At 43.1% G+C, this 19,361-nt stretch overlaps 1 protein-coding gene across 8 annotated transcripts in view; it reads left to right on the forward strand.

Annotated features, from left to right (window-relative positions):
• Nucleotides 1-19,361, forward strand: part of PFKFB1 (6-phosphofructo-2-kinase/fructose-2,6-biphosphatase 1) — a 72,490-nt gene that overhangs the window by 38,855 nt on the left and 14,274 nt on the right. For 6 of the 8 annotated variants that reach the window (XR_005018278.1, XR_005018277.1, XR_005018279.1 and 3 more), the window contains exons 4-11: nucleotides 2,562-2,670; nucleotides 3,511-3,577; nucleotides 4,894-4,968; nucleotides 5,411-5,467; nucleotides 7,386-7,507; nucleotides 10,428-10,635; nucleotides 13,383-13,529; nucleotides 17,006-17,110. Coding sequence is in view for 5 of the 8 variants with exons in the window: in XM_036839201.1 (XP_036695096.1) it covers nucleotides 2,562-2,670; nucleotides 3,511-3,577; nucleotides 4,894-4,968; nucleotides 5,411-5,467; nucleotides 7,386-7,507; nucleotides 10,428-10,635; nucleotides 13,383-13,529; nucleotides 17,006-17,110 (890 nt within the window). In the remaining 3 variants the exon portion in view is untranslated. The remainder of the gene's footprint in view (nucleotides 1-2,561; nucleotides 2,671-3,510; nucleotides 3,578-4,893; nucleotides 4,969-5,410; nucleotides 5,468-7,385; nucleotides 7,508-10,427; nucleotides 10,636-13,382; nucleotides 13,530-17,005; nucleotides 17,111-19,361) is intronic. The other 2 variants (XM_036839200.1, XM_036839198.1) reach the window with 1 other exon arrangement.

Here is a 19,361-nt window from a genome sequence, read left to right on the forward strand (position 1 = left end):
TGTGGAATGGAGCACTGCTCCGCAGTGTGGAAAACAGTTCTTCTTGGGCAGTCACTTACTCACTCAGTCAGTAATTATTTGTTGAGCACACAGTTGTGCCAAGGTCCTTGTTGGATGTTGGATCGCTGCCCTCAAAGAACTCACATCTATTTTTTTAACTTTATTGGAGTATAATTGCTTTACAATGTTGTGTTAGTTTCTGCTGTAAAACAAAGTGAATCAGCTATAAGTATACATATATCCCCATATCCCCTCCCTCTTGCATCTCCTTCCCACCCTCCCTATCCCACCCCTCTAGGTGGTCACAAAGCACAGAGCTGATCCCCCTGTGCTATGCGGCGGCTTCCCACTAGCTATCTATTTTATATTTGGTAGTGTATATATGTCAATGCCACTCTCTCACTTCATCCCAGCTTACCCTTCCCCCTCCCCGTGTCCTCAAGTCCATTCTATACGTCTGTGTCTTTATTCCTGTCCTGCCCCTAGGTTCTTCAGAACCTTTTTTTGTTTGTTTTTTAGATTCCATATATATGTGTTAGCATACGGTATTTGTTTTTCTCTTTCTGACTTACTTCACTCTGTATGACAGACTCTATTCTTAAGTTCTAAAACACCCATGTAGGAAGGACTAGTATTATCATCATTCCACAGTTGATGAAATTAATGCCCAAGAGGTGACGTGTCTTGTCTAAAGGCACATGGTCACTAAGTGATGGAACCAGAATATGAACCCACATCTGGTAGATTCCAAAGCCTGACACTCACTGTGGCAGGTCTGATACTTGGTGCTACTGATGGGAAAAAGAAAGAACCCACATTGGCCCTGTACTCTCCTCCACGCTCTTCCTCTTATTTCCCTTGACCATACCAACACCCTATCTCTCTGCCCCCTTCCTTCCCTCTCTCCAAGTATTCTCCTCCCCTTCTCCCATTTCTTCTTTCTCTTCATGTACTTTCTCTTTCTCTAATTCACTGGTGAAGAGTTCCCCAGTGGTTTTCCATGTGCCAAAACCCATACTATGTATGCACTGGAGATGCAAAACTGGATGAGATTCACAACGTGTCCTTGAAGATTTCTCCATCTGGCTGGGATGCATAAGAATACAACATGTCACTGAAGAATCCCAGAGCAGGGTACTGAGGGGCCTCACAGAGGAAATCACCTTCTAGAAGGCAGTGAAATCTTCCAGATAGGGTGTATTTGAGCTGGGTGTGTCCTGTGGGAGGAGTAGAACATTGGCAGAAGAGAAGGGAAGAAGGAGTAGTTCTTGTAGGACTGCAGGCTCTGAGGAGCCTCTGCTGAGCATAGGGGCACATGGGACGGTGGCAGATGGGTCTCTGCTCTAATGCACCTGCTTCCCACCTGCTCCACTTGCACAGAGGCCCTCAGAGCCATGTTTCAAATGCAAAGCTGACCATATCTATAGCCACCAAGGGTTCCCTTGGCCTGCAGGTTTAAATCCAAGCTCCTTAGCCTATCATTCAAGGCCCTCCACAGTCAGCCCCTGACAGCCTCACAGGCCTCAGTCACAGTGGATGACTCATGTTCTGCCTCCTGCCAATGCCATACCTTTGTTCAAACTCTTCCTCTACCTGGAATGTCTTTGTTCCCCTCTCCCACACCCCATGCCTGCCAATAAAAGGCCTGCCTTCCTGTAAAGACTGGCACAAATGCTGCTTTTCCCAAGAAACCATCTATCACCCCAAGCTTAGTTAGTCTTTCCTTCCTCCTTGCTCTTTTGCATGGCTCTGTCAGAGCACTTAACAAACTGGGTGAGAGCTCTCTGTTTACTGGCTTACTGTTTACTCTCTTTCCTACATGCTAGATTGTGAGCTCCTTGGGGTCCCATCATGCAGATCTGGTTCATCTCTGACACCCCAGAACTCATGTCCTGATTCACAGAATAGACATGAGAAACTATTTATTGGATGAGTGAAGAAAATATTACATTACCTCTTTGCCTATTATCCCCTCTTTCTCCCTTTCCTTCCTTCCTCTCTGATTTTTCACCATTACAAATGAGAAAGTGTGGCCTAAAGAAGGCAATAAATCTAGATTCTCTGTCTTGATACAGAAAATGTAATAACATTGGACTAGGTTTCAGGAGGCCCAGTCTAGTTATGTCCCCATCTGACTCAATGTTTGCCCCTTGATGACTGATTTTACTCCCTGGGTCCCAATTTTTTTATCTTTCCAATGCAGTAATGTACAGAACACAGTAATTATGTATAATAATACTATGGGCATTAAAAGTTTTGGAGTTTATGATAAAATTGAATAGTGGAAAGATCACCAGCTTTGGAAGCAAACAGTCCTGGGTTTGAATCCCAGCTCTCCATTTATTAACTATGAGAGTTACTCCCTTGATTCCCTCATTTATAAATGGGAATGATGATTCCTACTTTTCAGGGTTGTTGTAAGGAGTAAATGAGCTGGTAGCCATAATATGAAGCTTTGTAAACATATTATATAGCTACAAACTATACCTTCTTTTACCTCTGAGCTACCTCCCAGAAAGGACATTATTTTGCCACTGGGATCTTCCCAACCTCTTCACCAGGGCTCCTGCTTTCAGTGTTTAATTTAGGCCAGTATCGACGAGAGGCAGTGAGCTACAAGAACTACGAATTCTTTCTCCCAGACAACATGGAGGCCCTACTTATCAGGAAGTGAGTACCTAATATTTTAAAGACCTGTGCTGCCCCCTGGCTGAGGGAGGCCTTTGTTCAAATTATGGGGGAGTAGGACAGAGCAGCTTGGGTTAACAAAGAGTCCGTCTAGACTCTCAAAGGGTGGTTAGGACAGCCCTTCTACTATCTTAACCGAAGCTTATTTCTGGTCATATCCATCCCCTGCTTAAGAACTTTTAACAGTTTCCTACTTCTGACAAGAGAGAGTGGAAACTTAGCCTAGAATTTAAAATAAGAGTCTCAGTAGCTTGGCCCACTCCAGTCTCATCCATTCAACCTCAAGTTGTCTCTCCTCTACAAGACTCTGAGCACTTCCAGAACAGAGCCTGGGTCTCATTTTTTGATCCATATCCTCTTAATAGAATTCAGCAAAGAGTAATCACTAAACAGATTTTTGCCAAAAGCATAAATACATTTCCACATTCTTACCTGTGCTTGCCCTGTTACATATGCCAGGAATGCCTTCTCCTTCACAGACCATATATTCAGGCTCTTCTTGGGTTCAAGAACCAATTCAGCTTGAGCGCTATTAGTTCGTTTGGAACCCTTAATATTATGGCTCTGTCATTAGTCAACTTTTCCTAGGTATGTTACTTTATACCTGCACCTATGATGTCTACACAGAGCCATTTTCAACTGTGTGACCTCTCTGTGCTTGTCATAGTACCTAGAATATAGGACACCCTTTGTAGATATTCAACAGATGAATAATTTAATGTAGGACATCTGAGAGATAGTGCAAAAGATAATGCAGAAAAATAGAGAGGAACCCATCTTGGGTATAATGGTTGTTTCTGTTCCTTTCTTCATCTTTTTCAGGCAATGTGCCCTAGCAGCCCTGAAAGATGTCCATAACTATCTCAGCTGTGAGGAAGGTCATGTTGCGGTAAAGAAATTTGCATTTTCTCTTAGGTTTCTGCTGGGGTGGAGAAGAGCTAATATATATTGAGCATTTACTATGTTCTAAACATTGTTCTAAGCACTGTGCACATATTTATTTAATTCCACCCTCCCCCACGAGATAGGTATTGTTATTATACTCCGTTTTATAGCCCAGAAGAATGTCGTGCAGAGAGATTAAATAATTAAATATTTTACCAAGGCGGCAGGCCAGAACTGGAATACAGGTTGTATAGCTCCAGAATCTACACTCCTTTTTTCTTTCTTTTTTTTAAAAAAATTATTTATTTGTTTGTTTGTTTGTTTGTTTGTTTATTGGCTGTGTCAGGTCTTAGTTGCGGCACATGAGATCTTCGTTGAGGCATGCAGGATCTTTTGTTGCAGTACGCGGGATCTTTCATTGCGGTGCATGAGCTATTCACTGCGGTGCACAGGCTTCTCTCTCATTGTGGCATGCGGGTTTTCTCTTCTCTAGTTGTGGCACACAGGCTCCAGGGTGCATGGGCTCTGTAGTTGTGGCACGCGGATTCCAGAGAGTGTGGGCTCTGTAGTTTGTGACACGCAGTCTCTCTAGTTGAGGCACGCGAGCTCAGTAGTTGTGACACATGGGCTTAGTTGCCCCGTGCGCGGCATGTGGGATCTTAGTTCCCTGACCAGGGATCGAATCTTCATCCCCTGCATTGGAAGGCTGATTCTTTACCACTGGACCACCAGGGAAGTCCCCAGAATCTACACTCTTAACCAGTATACACTACCACTCCATCCCCAAGAATTCAGCAGGACTACACTAGAATTTGACTGCAATACAAACATTTTTAAGTTCTAGAGATTTAGCTAAACATTTAATCAATTTAATCTCATAGACCTTTGGGATTTGCAAATTCTAAAAGGACTTCAAAGAGCTCCAAAGTGATAGGGAAGGAGGACGCTTCACCAGGAGTTGAGAGAATCAGGTCCAGCTCTGCTTTGTCAGAGTTTGTGACAGTTTTTCTCTCTGTGACGTTGGTTAAGGCAAACCCTTCCTCTAAGCCTCAGCTACTTTACCTGTAAAATAACCCTAATAAAACCCCACCATTTTCCTCTTGCTTTATTATGTCTACAGAGTCTGCTACATTTCTGGGCAGGCAGTGAGGGCTCAATGAGTGCTTGAGAAATTGATATAAGCCATTTCCAAATCTTTCAAAACCCTGTTCAAGTTTTATCCCCTTCTGGAAGCCCTCCACTTAGCACAGGGATGGTCAAAGAGTAGGCATTCCATCAGAGCCAGATTCAGAGCAAACCAATCTCATCGTATGCCTCTAGGTTTTTGATGCCACCAACACTACCAGAGAACGACGGTCACTGATTCTGCAGTTTGCTAAAGAACATGGTTACAAGGTAGAGTAACTCTCCAACTCTTACCTAGAGCCTACTCATTTAACAAACACCAAAGAAAGGCAAACCAGGGGATGCAGAGATGTCAAATCAGCGATCATAGGGTCAGCATTTTAATTTAGTTGTAGGGCTTTCCAGATCACAGTTAGAAGCAGCAAAACAGAACAGAACAGGAAAGAAGAGGTGCCACATTAGGCAATGGAAGATAATTGCTGACAAGCTGACACTGTGGGGGTGGGTATGAGGAAGGAAGAGAGAGAACCACTACAATTCAGGGCCAATCTGCCTCATAAAACTCAGAATCCTGAAAGCACCACTGTATAAAATTATGTTGTCAGAGATACCTCTAAAGATGACTCAGAGCCATTGAGAAGGGGTCAAGCTATGTTTGACTCCTACCAAACATAATTCCTTGCTGGAAATCTTTCTTCTGTTTCTTTTATAGGTCTTTTTCATCGAGTCCATTTGTAATGACCCTGACGTCATTGCAGAAAACATCAGGGTAAGGAGCACCAGTCACCTTTCCTTCTTATTCTGTCTCAGATTTGGATCATACCTAGAAATACCTCTGTGCAGTTAAAGGAGGTATTCTTCCCTGAGCTTCTCCTCCCACTTCCTATAGGAAGTATTCCCTGACCACCCTGGCATACAATGATGATTCTGTGAAATTCCTTTAAGTATTGGAGAGGAAACTAAGGTTCCAAGAGGAGAAGTAAGTTGTCAAGGGTTCATACAGCCAGGAAGAGGTGGAACTGGGACTGGACCTCAAGCCTGGATGTCTGCCTTGAAAGCTCTTTTTCCTGCCCCACAATTCATATCAGAGCTATCACTGCTCTTTTCTACAGTTTCTAGGCATGTGGTCTAGATTTAGATCACTCACTACGTTTTATTGTTCCCTATTTCATTAAATTACTGTATCTTAGGGACAGAGGAGACCTTAAAGGTCACATCCTTCAACACTTCATCAGAAACTTGAAATCTTAGCTAATTGTTTGTGCAGATTTTCTCTTTGTACCTCCAGTGTGGAAGCTCATTCCCTTCATTAAGTGCAGTCCAATCAAGCTGAAATCTGCCTCCCTGTAATTTCCACTCATTGGTCCTAATTTTGCCTCTTGAGGCATAGAATATGTCCAAGTCCTCTCTTTCCTTTTCATCCATCCACCTATCCATCCATTTGTTGATTAAACATAAATTGAATACATACACCTGGGCTGAAACATTCTGGGTACTAGAGACAGAAATAGATAGAGAAGAGCCTGGCCCTTGAGCTCACAATCTAGTGAGGGAGACTGACAATTTTATAGACATAATTCTGTGAGATCAGTGCTGAGATGAAGAAACAAAGGAGGCTGTGGCAGCACAGTGTTGAGGACCTAACCTTGCATGGGAAGGCTTCTCAATGAAGGTAATAGCTGACCTGCATCTTGAAGAATGCATAGGAATTTGACAAGTAAAGAATGGAAAATAGGGGAATAGCATATACTAAGTATGGCATCTATGGGGAACTAGAAATAGCTTAGGTTGTCTAAAGCAAAGTGTGTGGAGGTCTAGAGGAGCAATGGGAGAGGAGGATGAAGAAATCATTTGGGGCCCAATCATAACAAGCCATGAGTCACCTGCTAAAATATTTCATACTTTGTCCTAAAAGATGTGAGGAAATGGTGAAGTGTTTCAAGCAGAGGAATTCCGTATTCAGATGTGCATGTTAGAAATATCCTTCTGGCTGCTAGTATGGGAAAGTAACTAGACTATAGACAGAGTAACCAGTCACAAAGCTAGAGTGAGCATCCAGGAAAGAGAGAATGGAGGCCAGTTGGAGAGATATTTAGAAGATACAGTGGGGAAGATTTGGTACCTTCTAAGAGGTAGGGGATGATAGAAAAAGACACATCTAGGATGACTCCCAGATTCATTTTAGGCTCAGGTGACTTGAGTAGATGATAGTGACATTCACTGAGATGGGGAATGTGGGTGGAGAAGGTAGATATATTAAGGGATTAGGAGTTGCCAGCCCCTCAGAAATCTAAAGCCAATATATGCCATGTTATCCCAGTAAACACTCAATACATGTAAGCCATTATGACCCCCGGCCAAGATCCCCTGTTCCTCTTCTTCAACCATTTCTCACACCACAATTTGCAGGCCACTTATAAATGTTTCTCTTAAACAGTGTGTGAACTGAATATAATGTAACAGACCTTGTTTGAGCACACACGGATAAGGAATGAGGAGTTAACACAGTTCAGATTCTCTTCAAATGACTGATTTTGTAAACTTGGGCAAGACCCTTTCTCCAAGTCTCAACTTCCTCATCTTTATGATGAGGAATGTTGTACTCAGTGATCTCTAAGGGCTCTTCCCAAGGGCACTGTCAGAGTCTCTGTCTCCCGTGGTTCTTCTGTCTTTCTCCCTTCTTCCAGCAAGTGAAACTTGGCAGCCCTGATTACATAGACTGTGACCATGAAAAGGTTCTGGAAGACTTTCTAAAGAGAATCGAGTGCTATGAGGTCAACTACCAACCCTTGGATGATGAACTAGACAGGTAAGAACCCAGAACCCCAAAGTAAAGGTCAGGATCCTTAGCCCGGTTTTGATGTCCTGTAGGACCTGGAGGAATTCCTTCCTTCTCTGGGCCTCAACTTTATTTGTAACATCAGGAAACTGTACTTGATTTGTCTTCAAGGGCCCTCCCAGCTCTAATTATCCATGAGGTGGTGATTCCTTGATGTGTAAGGTGTTCATAAGAGGCTTGAAGTAGTGTTTTCCTGAACAATATGGACATATTAGGACCCTGATCTCAGGGGAGGAAATGCCTCTCTCCTGTGGTTGTTGCTATTATGTTTTCAAAAGTATTCTTCACACATGAATGACATTTCAGTTTCCAAACATGTTCACCTTTTTTGTTTCATTGAATCCCCTCGGCATCCCTGTTAAGGAGGCTGAAATAGGTCTTATGATCATAAATTTTCAAGAAGAGGAAATTGCATCTTAGAGAGCTGAAACCGCTTGCTCAAGCTTCCACCACAAGTCAGAGGGTAGAGCTAGGATTCTAACCACATATTCTGTCTCTTAATCATGTCTGTTTTCACAACATGCATGCACCTTCAATCAATAAGTATTTGGATTCTTTGGGCTATGGTGTACATCGGGGGTGTAAATAAGGGAAAGAGAGGTAGGTTCTATCCTCAGGTAGCTTCCATAGTGCTTTGACATATGGGAAGATACATGAAAAATGTGAAACTTTCATTCATAATACCAACTAAAGATTGGAGAGGTGTTAGCTGGCAGTACAGGGAAGATGTGAGTTTTAGGCGTAGGGTATACCCAGAACCTCACTTTCTTTCAAAATGGATTGTGATGAGAAGAGACCCTGGTCACTCAGACCCTTTGGGCTCCAAGTAACAAGTATAAGGAGGCTGCTAACAGTCATCACCACCCTAAGACGTTTAAAGAGCATCATTCCAACTTTGTCCAACCAAAGTCCCCAGAGGTGAGCATTGTTACTGCCTCACTTCTTAGATGGGGAAACAGACCCAGGGCAGGGCAAGGGCTTACCTGAGGCCACACAATGAGTGAGTAGCAGAATATATACTCAAATTCTTGTCTTCAAACTTCCATCATGGTTATCCTCCTCCCACATCCCTATATCATAAAAAGTGTCACATGAGGCTTAGACACTCAGGGCAAGGGGCAGGACCTTGTGTACAATTGTGAATATTGTTCACTGTGCCAGGTCATGGGTACACTTACTTTTCTCACCAAGACACGTGTACTGGAGTGGGGGAAACTTTTTCAAATTTCCACAAAGACACTGTATGAATAGTAGCATATGGTGGAAGAAGTTTGAAGGAGGGGAGCTAAAATGAAAGAACAACATTGAGAAAGCCCCTAGCCTTTGGCCTAGACTGCTGCAGGTACTCGGTGTTTGATGAATCAGTTTGGGTCTGAAGACAACTGGTTCTGAAAGTTGGTTTTATCTAATCGTTTTTCCATCAACAGACATTTACAATCCATGCATCAAGGCCCACCCCTAAGCTGTGCCCTAGGAACCCAAAGAGGGAAGGGCTATCTATCTCTGTTCTGATAGAATGCCCACTTGGTTGAGGAAGACAATGGGTATGCAGTTGACCAGAAATGTGGGGATGGTAAAGCAAGTGGGGTGGGGGAACACAGAAGAGGGGACTCAGTTCAACTTGGAGGAAAAGGTCTGGAAGAGCATGTTTACCCAGTAGGTAGACTAGACATGCGTTTAGGGCACCAGCAAGGTAGAGTTCACCAAAAATAAGAAAAAATATTCTTGAAAGCTTTTAATAGTTTGTATTTCAAAAACAGCATCAAGGTAGTCAAAACAGAAAAAAATATAACCAGAACTCAGTAGAACTTCTTCATGTTATAATATAGCTTATAATTTTTATTTTAAATTACACATGATGGGGGTAAGCATTAGCTACTATAATACTTTTGATGTGAAGTACATTTAAATGACTTCATATAATCCTGGGCTCAAAGAAAACTGTCTAAAGAGAGTGAATGTACTGGTTCTTGAAGGATGGATGCATAGGAGCTCAACTTTGGAAATCAGGCAAATAACATCTTTTCAAGGAAAGAGAACAGTACCTTGTAATGGCCTAGTTAAATCTGAATAAAAGTAGAGGAGTACAGAGAATACTTAAGCAAAAATATTAAGGCTAGAATGAATCAGAGAAGTTATGAGCATGGACATGGAACACTGAGGTGAGGCAAAGCAGGACTAGTGTGTGAAGGCACCTAGAATGTCAGACTAAGCTACGGAATTTGGAAGTTCTCCTAGAGCCACTCAGCACCTAGTGCCAGGAACAAGACAACAAGGCTACATCAGATATTTCCTACTTAGGTTCTGAGAGTCATAGATGAGATGGTTGGAGAGTTTGACATTAGGCAAATCAATTCCTCTCTCTGTGTTTCAGTTTCCTCACCTATCAGAGATAATAATCTCTGCTTCCTAGGATGGTTATGAGGATTTATGCACTTTGAAGCCCCCACCCCTGCCAGATGCACACACACACACAAAATGGTCAGCAAATGCAAGTGGCCTGTGAGATGTTGGAGACAGTCAGGGACACAAAGGATTACTGTTTCTCTCTGAGTATGTCAGCAGTGTGAACCACAAAAGAGGGAACCCTAGATGACTGAAGTGTGAGGAGTGAAAGTAAAAAGACAGCCTGGCTCAAACTGAGATTGAGGAAAGGAGACAAAAGGAGATGGTAGCAGGCAGTGAGCTCCTCAGAGTGGCCAGGAACCAAGTCTCTAGAACAGGTACCCAGAACAGGGCAAGGCATAGCACCTTGTTAGAGGAAAGGTAGGTGAGAGCTGGGTTATGGAGGAGGCTTGAAGGCAGGGTGTGTGGTTGGGGCTTTCTCTTGGGATCAGCCTCTCCACCATCAGCCCCTGAGCTGCCCTTGCTCCTGCTTGGGCTGGCCCAGCCACCTGTCCTACATCAAGATCTTCGACGTGGGCACACGCTACATGGTGAACCGAGTGCAGGACCACATCCAGAGCCGCACAGTCTACTATCTCATGAACATCCACGTCACACCCCGCTCCATCTACCTATGCCGGCACGGTGAGAGTGAACTCAACCTCAGAGGCCGCATCGGAGGTGACTCTGGCCTCTCAGCTCGGGGCAAGCAGGTAGGGATGGCCCCATGCACTCAGAGGTGTTGGCTGAGCTGGTCCAGGTGGGCTGCGGGTTGGTGGGGTGGCTGCTGCCTGGGTCCTGAGGATGGGGGTACTCAGTGGCAGGATAAAGGCAGGTTCTGGTCACTCTTGCTCTTCCACCCCATCAGCCACTCAGTTTTGACCCATTGAATAGCTCCCAAGTGCCAACAGCATCTGCAAGTCCGATGGCTTGGTCCTGGTGCTCCAGGCCTTCCCAGATCTGGCTGCTCCTCCAGCCCCATTACAATAAGCACCCTCTCTCTTGCCTGACTGGTCCCCTCATCTTTCTCACAACTCTGTGCTTTTGCTTGTGCAGATTCCCCACCGAGGCTGTCCTCCTCTGTCCCCTCTGTCAGCTGGTAACCATCATTTGCACAGATAGCTGCCTTAAAGTGCCCCACCTTTGAATCCGTCTTCTCCTCCATTACTCAGGGCTGATGCTACTCCCCCAATCCCCCACTACAGGTCATCACAGGGTCAGCACTTGTCCCCCACCAGTTACCGCTTCTTTTCTGCCCTCCCTCCTCCACCCCTTCCAGGACCCATCTCCTGCTCCATGAGTTGGTCCAGGAAGCCCTCCCCCTGTCCTTTCCTGCCCTCCTAGGCAGGTCACCTGGACTCCATCCCCCCCCAGTTCTGGCCCATCTCTGACCCTCACGGTGGGAGTCTCTTCTTTGTAGCTGAGAATAGTGAGCTGCACATTATGGGTGCTGGCCAATTAAAGAGACACATTTTCCCATGTTTGGCCCTGTCCCTGGGCTTATTAACACAGTTATTGTTCTTGCTGGGAGGATGGCTTGGGGTGGAACAAGTGGGAAAATAAGGTGCAGGAGGGAGGGAGTGTCCTCTTTTATTGGACACCTCTGCACATTCATGGCACCATCTGCTTCCACATGTGTGGCCTCATTTAGTCTTCACAACAGCTCTGTGGGGTGGCCATTACCGTCACTGATTTATGGAGGAGGAGGCTGAGGCCCATACAGGAACAGAGAGTGGCCCCTGGTCACACAACCAGTAAAGGACAGAGCCAGGACTGAAAACCAGGCCTTCATGCTTGCTCCTCAGCCTCCCCCACTGCAGAGCTGGCAGTGTCACAGGCAAGGCATCGCACTGGAAGGCCTGGTCCTCCTGGATCATTTTTTCTTACCTTCAGACTGGTAGCCTCCCCTCGAGGTAGACTCTGACCTCTGACTCTCGCCTCTCTCGCAGAGTCAGAGACCACTGGAGGAGCCACCCTAGCCCGTGGCACCACCTACAGCCAGGGGTCTCTTGGTTAGGGCTGTCCATGGCTTTGCCTGCACAATTTAGCACCCAGTTTGGACACATGGCCATCTCCACCCAACATGCCTCCTTGAACACAAGTGTGCGCATGTACATGCACACGCCTGGCCCCAACCTTCATGATAAAGGGCACAGTGCACCATGCATTGTTTACAAAGCACTTTCCCATCAACTGTCACCCACCACCAATCACAGTAGCTCTCACTTATTATGTGCCAGGGAGCGCTCTGGGTTCTCCCCGTCCACTATCCAACGTGACAGTCACAGAGACCAGGCTGAGTGAGCTAATGTTGTTTGTATTTTATAGGCAGGAGATATGAGGCCAGAGATGGCCAGGGACATGTCCCAGGCCACACAGGCATAACCCCCATTGCCTGTCTCCCAGTCAGCACTCCTTCCACCAGAGCACACTGACTGCTGACTCATAATCCATAATTAGAATGTGTGTACACAATGCCTATATTTGTACATAAAAATGTGTGCCTGTATCTGTACATTTGTGCAGATGTTCCTCACACACCATCTGTGATGAATAACATGCCTATATGCAGAAGAAAAGCGAACCACTTGCTCATCTGGGCTCCCACAAACCTAAAAGTGGTTGCTTTTGGTGCTGTCACTGTTTCCCTCACTGGACTGGCCATGTCTTAATAACAGGACACCCCAGTACCCAGCACATGGCCACACACACTCAGTAAATGTTTGAATGCCCTTAGAACCTGGGTACCAGGTCCCCTGCTCAAACAATGAGAATTCACAGGGTCAAAGAGAAATGTACCCCACATCCCACCCCCATACACTTCCAGACCACACTCAGAGTACCCAGAACACTAGAATTTCCTGCCCAGAGTCTGCTTCCATTACTTACACGGGCACATCCCAGAGTCTGTTCACCTGAGAAAAGGCCACATCACAGAAGTGTTCACCCCTAGGCAAAGGGGTGGCCAAGGGGTTACTGTTTGTGTGTCATGGAGATTGGTGGAGATATGGTATGGACAGAACTTGTTCCTGTGACTGGATTATCCATAAACGTGTACTCAAGGCACCTAGGAGTGCAGGATGGAGCAGAAATGGGAAAAGGAGGGAAGTAGACTATGAGTGGAGTGCTTCCATTTGTACTTTTGTCCCAGGCTCCACAAATGTTAGAGGTGGGTTGTTTGAATGAATGAACAATCAAGTAGGGGGTTCTGTGAGCACACACACACACACATATGCACATATACACACATAAATACACATATTCTTCTCTATTCCCTTGGTCCTTAGTCACATGGACAAGAGTATGACTTTTTATAAATTGGGAATATTTAAACTCTACTTTTGCTTGTTCATCATCACTCCATTATTTGTGGCAGATCTGAAATTCTTCTCATGGTCACCCTGTCTTCTTTCATCTCTCTTTCTCCCCTGCTCTCCTCCTTTGCACCCCTACTCCCCAGTATGCCTATGCCCTGGCCAACTTCATTCAGTCCCAGGGCATCAGCTCCCTGAAGGTGTGGACCAGCCACATGAAGAGGACTATCCAGACAGCTGAAGCCCTGGGTGTTCCCTATGAGCAGTGGAAGGCCCTGAATGAGATTGATGCGGTGAGATGGAGGGGGATGGATTTCCTGGTGGGTGGTGAGGCTTGACTCTAGGCTTATCCCCTGGATTGCCTCTACTCTGGCTCATATGGGGAACCTAATTAATTCAACAAACATTTCTTACGCTAAACACTGTTCTGTGTCTTGGGGATCCAGTGAAGGCCAGAACAGACAAGGTATTTACTCTCATGGAGCCCAAAGGCAGACTGTGAATAAGACATTGCATTGCATGTGACAAAAGTTTGTGAGAGGGGAAGTACAAGGGACTATAGAGTCTCAGAAGGTGAGGGTACTCTTGACAAGACAGTGGTGGAAGATTTAGAAGGAAAGCTTCCTAGAGGAAGCTGGAGATGAGACAAGAAGCAGGCAAAATGGGCTGGGGTGAGGGAATAATTTTAATTCGAGAAATAGGGAACAGTTCATGTGAAAGCCCAGAGGTGAGAAGAGAGCATGACATGTTTAGGGAACTGAGGAAAAATAGCAGAGAGTCTGGGACAATGAGTGTGAGGTCTGGAGAGAAGGGAGATGAGGTTGGAAAGGAAGACAGCTTATAGGGCTTTATAGTCCATGTTGAGGGATTTGGATGCTGCCCTAAAAATGGGAAGCCATTGATGTGGTCTAAGTCAAGGAAGAGTGGCCTGAATGTGATTCACATTTTCTTAAAAAAAAGACCACTCTGGTCATGTGTGGAGACTAGGTGAGAAGAAGGCCAGAATGAGAATGCATACCAGTATGGAGATGGCTGCATTAGTCTAGGCAAGAGGTGAGGGTGTGATGGCCAATATGTATATTGGAGATGAAATGAAGAAGAAAAATTTGGTAAATATTTCACCTGACCCTCGTGACATGGCAGTCTCTCTTTAGAGTCAGGTTTTTCCATGAGCTTTTTGAGAAGGTGTTTCCTCTCCATTGTCTCACCTGCACTATAGGTACACTGATCTCAGGTTAGACACTAAAGTAAAAGCTTCACCACAGATGTAGATAACTTGTGTGTAGGTAGGTTAACCTGATTGCCTGCTAGATAAATACAGAGAAGTATGTTTGTGTATACATAATACATATATGCTTAACTGTAGATGTACAGAGACACACATATTTAGAAAAGGGATATACAGCATTGTTATACATATCACATATATTTGTTATAAAATACATGCAAGCAACAGTTCATCATAATTGTTCAGTTATTGTTTGTTTCTGGCCCACATGTGGTGTAAACATTTATTGGATACCTACTCCATTTCAGGCTCTGGAGTAGTGCTGGAGACAGAGATTGGTTCCTATCTTCACTGGGTTTTCAGAAAAAAACAGGGTAGACAGAGGAATGCAAAATAGCGTGTGTGATACAGGCTCTGATGAGTTAGAATGTGGGCACACAGATGTTGGGGCAAGGCATCTGACCCAGCCATGATCTGCCTAGAGGAAGTGATGCCTAGCTAAAACCTAAGGGGTGAGTAACAGTGAGCCAGATAGAGAGGATCAGGGATAGTATGTCCCGCAGAGAAAGCAGCATAAGCAAAGAGGGAATTCTGTGTGTGTGTGTGTGTATAGAACTACTAAGGTCATAGCAGTGGAGATGGAGAGGGAAGAAAAAGGAATAGATCTGAGAGAAATTTAAGAGGTAGAATCTCAGAAATTAGCTATGAGGGGATGGGTAAGGAAGAAGGAAGAATTTAGAATGATGTCTAATTTTCTGGTTGCTTTTCCATTCAGTAATATATTAATAATTAGATATATTAATCTAATAATATTAGATTAAATTAATCTATTTAAATTGCTATACAGTCAAAATAATATTAATTAATATAATAATATATTCCATTGATTGAATTTTCAAAATGTGCCTTGTACATTCTGTACTAGTCTCTTTTACATATATTATCTCTAATATTCAAACTACTGTTGTGAGGTAGTTATAATTATCCTTATTTTGCAGATGAGGAAAATAAAATTCAGAGAAGTTAAGCAATTTTCCTTAAGTCAATAAAGAGTCAGTGGCCACTTCCACAGGCAACAGGCTCCCAGCATGCCTCAGAATAGAAAGTCAAAGCCAATCTGGAAGGACCTTGTGTATACACAGGGTGTACTTTCTCCTATGGACAGTGTCAGTTGCAGGTTTGACACTGCCTGTCTTCTTGTAGGTTGGGGCAGGGGTGAACCTAAACCCTAAGGGAAGCTTGGTTGACGGCTCAAAAGACAACAACCAGAGCACATTGCTCCCCTACAGGAAGGTCTACTTGGAATCTACACAACCAGAAGGAAATCTTACAAACCCAACATCACTTCCCACCTCTACCAGCAGCCACCTCACTTCTGTGGATTTCTCAGTGGGAACTCATTCTCTGAGCCCTTGATTCCTTCTTTGGGTGTGGAGAGTGTATCTCCCCAAGGACCACTCTGAAACTGTTAGGAATTTACTAATTCTTGCCTTCTGAGAAGTCTGTGGATACCTGTTTCTTTATCTGCCAGAGGTCCTGGAGCAGAGGTGTGGGCAGGAGGGATGGGAAATGCTATAACACAAGAAAGCACTGCTGTGGATGTGTGCACATATGTGCGCCTGCCTACACAGTCACAGACATCCACCATAGGTATGTTTACACTCACAGACCTGCACTTCACAGACACATGGACCCAGTAGTCAAACACAGGTTCCCTCTCAGATGCATCTACCAATCATATTTGCACCACTCATGCACACACATACACACTTACAGAGAGACACACCTAGAGATACATATCACACTCACCGTAGACACACATGTCGTCTTTGCATATATCTACATCACATAGACACATAGAGGCATACCGGGGACATATAAACAGTACAGACACATACCTCAATCATATTACCACAGATTCACGCAGACCTCAGACATAGGTACACAGATACTCACACATATAATCAGGGACATACACACTCACAGATACACATACCACAGACACACTGAGACCCACATGGAGAGACAGACCACAGAGACACCCATGCAGGCACATTCTTAGATGATCAGACAGTCTGTATACACACACACTCACACCAATACACTATACATATGCTGAGACAAATACACAACCAACAGCATAGGACCTTAAACATACCACAACTACACACCATAAGCATGCTGCACACACACAGATAAACACAGTCACAAATCCCCACAAATTTATAAAAATACACACTCATATATACAATGTACACCTATAAACCTATTGGGACAACCATAGAGAAACACCACAGATACCCACCATACACTCAGCCTGAACACACCTATACACATGCACTCATTTTCACATCCACACAGCTACACACCTTGTGCATACATACACACATACATTGACAACAGACGCAGACCTAGAGCTGTGTTCACAGAAACCCAGGTGCTTGTGTGCTAACGTTCCACAATCATTGGCTTCAGAACTATGGTAAAGGCTGTGGGGATTTCAACTTGTGAATACTTTTGTTCCCAAATAATTTTTCTCAGGGTGTCTGTGAGGAGATGACCTACGAAGAAATCCAAGAACACTACCCTGAAGAATTTGCACTACGAGACCAAGATAAATATCGCTACCGCTATCCCAAGGGAGAGGTAAGGTTTGGAGGGGTGGCCAGACTCTTAGGACTCCTCCCCAGTATCTCTATTCCAACTACCAGGATTCCATATTTTCCCAGACAGCTTTAAAAACAGGGTAAAGCAAATTTTGCAGCATCTTCCATCCCACAAGGCACATGATTATCCGGCCCTTGGCTGTCTCATTCTTAGCTATAGGCAACAGATTCCTCTTTTTTTAAAAGCTACACATTTGCCTGATTATTTTCCTGTCTTCTTTCAGGAGGGCTCACTTTGTCCTAGACTTTGTCTTTGATATCCTTACACTAAACGTATTTGAAATAGTTCAATATACTCTAATTTCCTGACATTTTATTGCCAAGTTGCCTAAAGCTACAGCCTCTCTGGACTGTGGGTTGGAGTCCCAAGGGACAATGGCTAACGGTTTATCCAACTTCTTTGCCACCACATGAACCAGACTGTCAATTCCCTATTCCCATGTGAGGTAAATCCTCGTTGTTTTCAACCCAGTCTCCGTTTAGCCAGTTCCACATGTTAGAATATTTATTAGTCATACTCCATTTCTGGTACAGATCCCAGGGAACAATTATCAGAAAGCAGGATATCAGAGAAGAAGAAACAATAGATATCCTGTGTTACAAAGCACTTTCACATTTGTATTTTCATCCTCAAAAATGACATTATGAAGTCAGTCTGACTTTGCCCTCATTTTCCTTTATATATTTTGAAGCTATGTTGTTAGAGGCATACAAATTTAAAGCAATTATATCTCCTTAGTGAATTGTATATTTTATTATTACATAGTGAGCAAGCCTCTTTCCCGCTAATAATGCTTTTTGCCTAAAAGTGTATTTTATATGATATTTATATAGCTATATAAGATTTCTTCTGGTCAGTATTTGCCTAGTTCATCTTTAGTCATTTACTTTCAACTTCTCTGTGTATTTTTGTTTTGTTTCTTATAGACAGCGTATAGTTGGCTTTTATTGGTTTTAATAAAAACTGAAAACGTATGTCTTTTGAATGGTAAATTTGGTACACTTACTTTTATTGTAATTACTGATTTATTTGAACTTCTTTCTATTCTCTTATTTTGAGCTCTCTAGGCTTAGTTTATCTTTTCTCTTTTCCTCCCTTCTTTAGAATTGAGAGTTTTTACATCTATATTTGACTTACACAATCTCTTTCCATTCTTTTACAGTTACTCTTAACATTTTAATATGTGTGATTGACAAAATCTAAAAATCAATATCTCCACCCACCCCCTAAAACGATATAAAAATGTTACAACTCTGGTCACTCCCTCTCTTAACCTACATGTTAATTGTTGTTTTGTATTTTACTTCAAACTTGTGTCTTATCCCCCAAATGAATTATTATTGTTATTAATAAATTTATTATTGTAAGCACAACTTACTAAGTAGATGTTGACTGAATTCATACTTACTGAAGCACTTCAATTTACAACAATCTATCAGAATATATCACTATTTGTTCCTATAATATCAACATATTATATTTTTTTAAGTTAAATCAATATTACCAGAGTAGAATTATTATAAATGCTAGACAAAATAGAGCTACTTCCAAACGAGTAATAAACTTTGTACCCACATAGATGGATTTTTTTCTTTTTTAAAAATTTTGTTGGTTTATAGTTGATTTACAATGTTGTATTACTTTCAGGTATACAGCAAAGTGATTCAGTTATACATATACATATATTCATTCTTTTTCAGATTCTTTTCTCATAAAGGTTATCACATAATATTGAGTAGATTTCCCTGTGTTATACAGTTGGTCCTTGTTGGTTATCTATCTTATATATAGTAGTGTGTGTCTGTTAATCCCAAGCTCCTGATTTATTCTCCCCCCCCCCCAGTTTTCCCCTTTGGTAACCATAAGTTTGTTTTTGATATCTGTAGGTCTGTTTCTGTTTTGTAAATAAGTTCATTTGTATCATTTTTTAAAAATGAGATTCCACATATGTGTGATATCATATGATATTTGTCTTTCTCTGACTTACTTCACTTAATATGGTAAGTGAAGTGAAGCATCCATGTTGCTGCAAATGACATTATTTCATTCTTTTTTATGGCTGAGTAATAGTTCATCATATATATATACCACATCTTCTTTATCCATTCATCTGTTGATGGACATTTAGCTTGCTTCCATGTCTTGGCTATTATAAATAGTGCCGCAGTGAACATTAGGTGCATATATCTTTTAGAATTATGGTTTTCTTTGGATATATGCCTACGAGTGG

The sequence above is a fragment of the Balaenoptera musculus genome, chromosome X, assembly GCF_009873245.2.
Source record: "Balaenoptera musculus isolate JJ_BM4_2016_0621 chromosome X, mBalMus1.pri.v3, whole genome shotgun sequence".
NCBI lineage: Eukaryota > Metazoa > Chordata > Mammalia > Artiodactyla > Balaenopteridae > Balaenoptera > Balaenoptera musculus.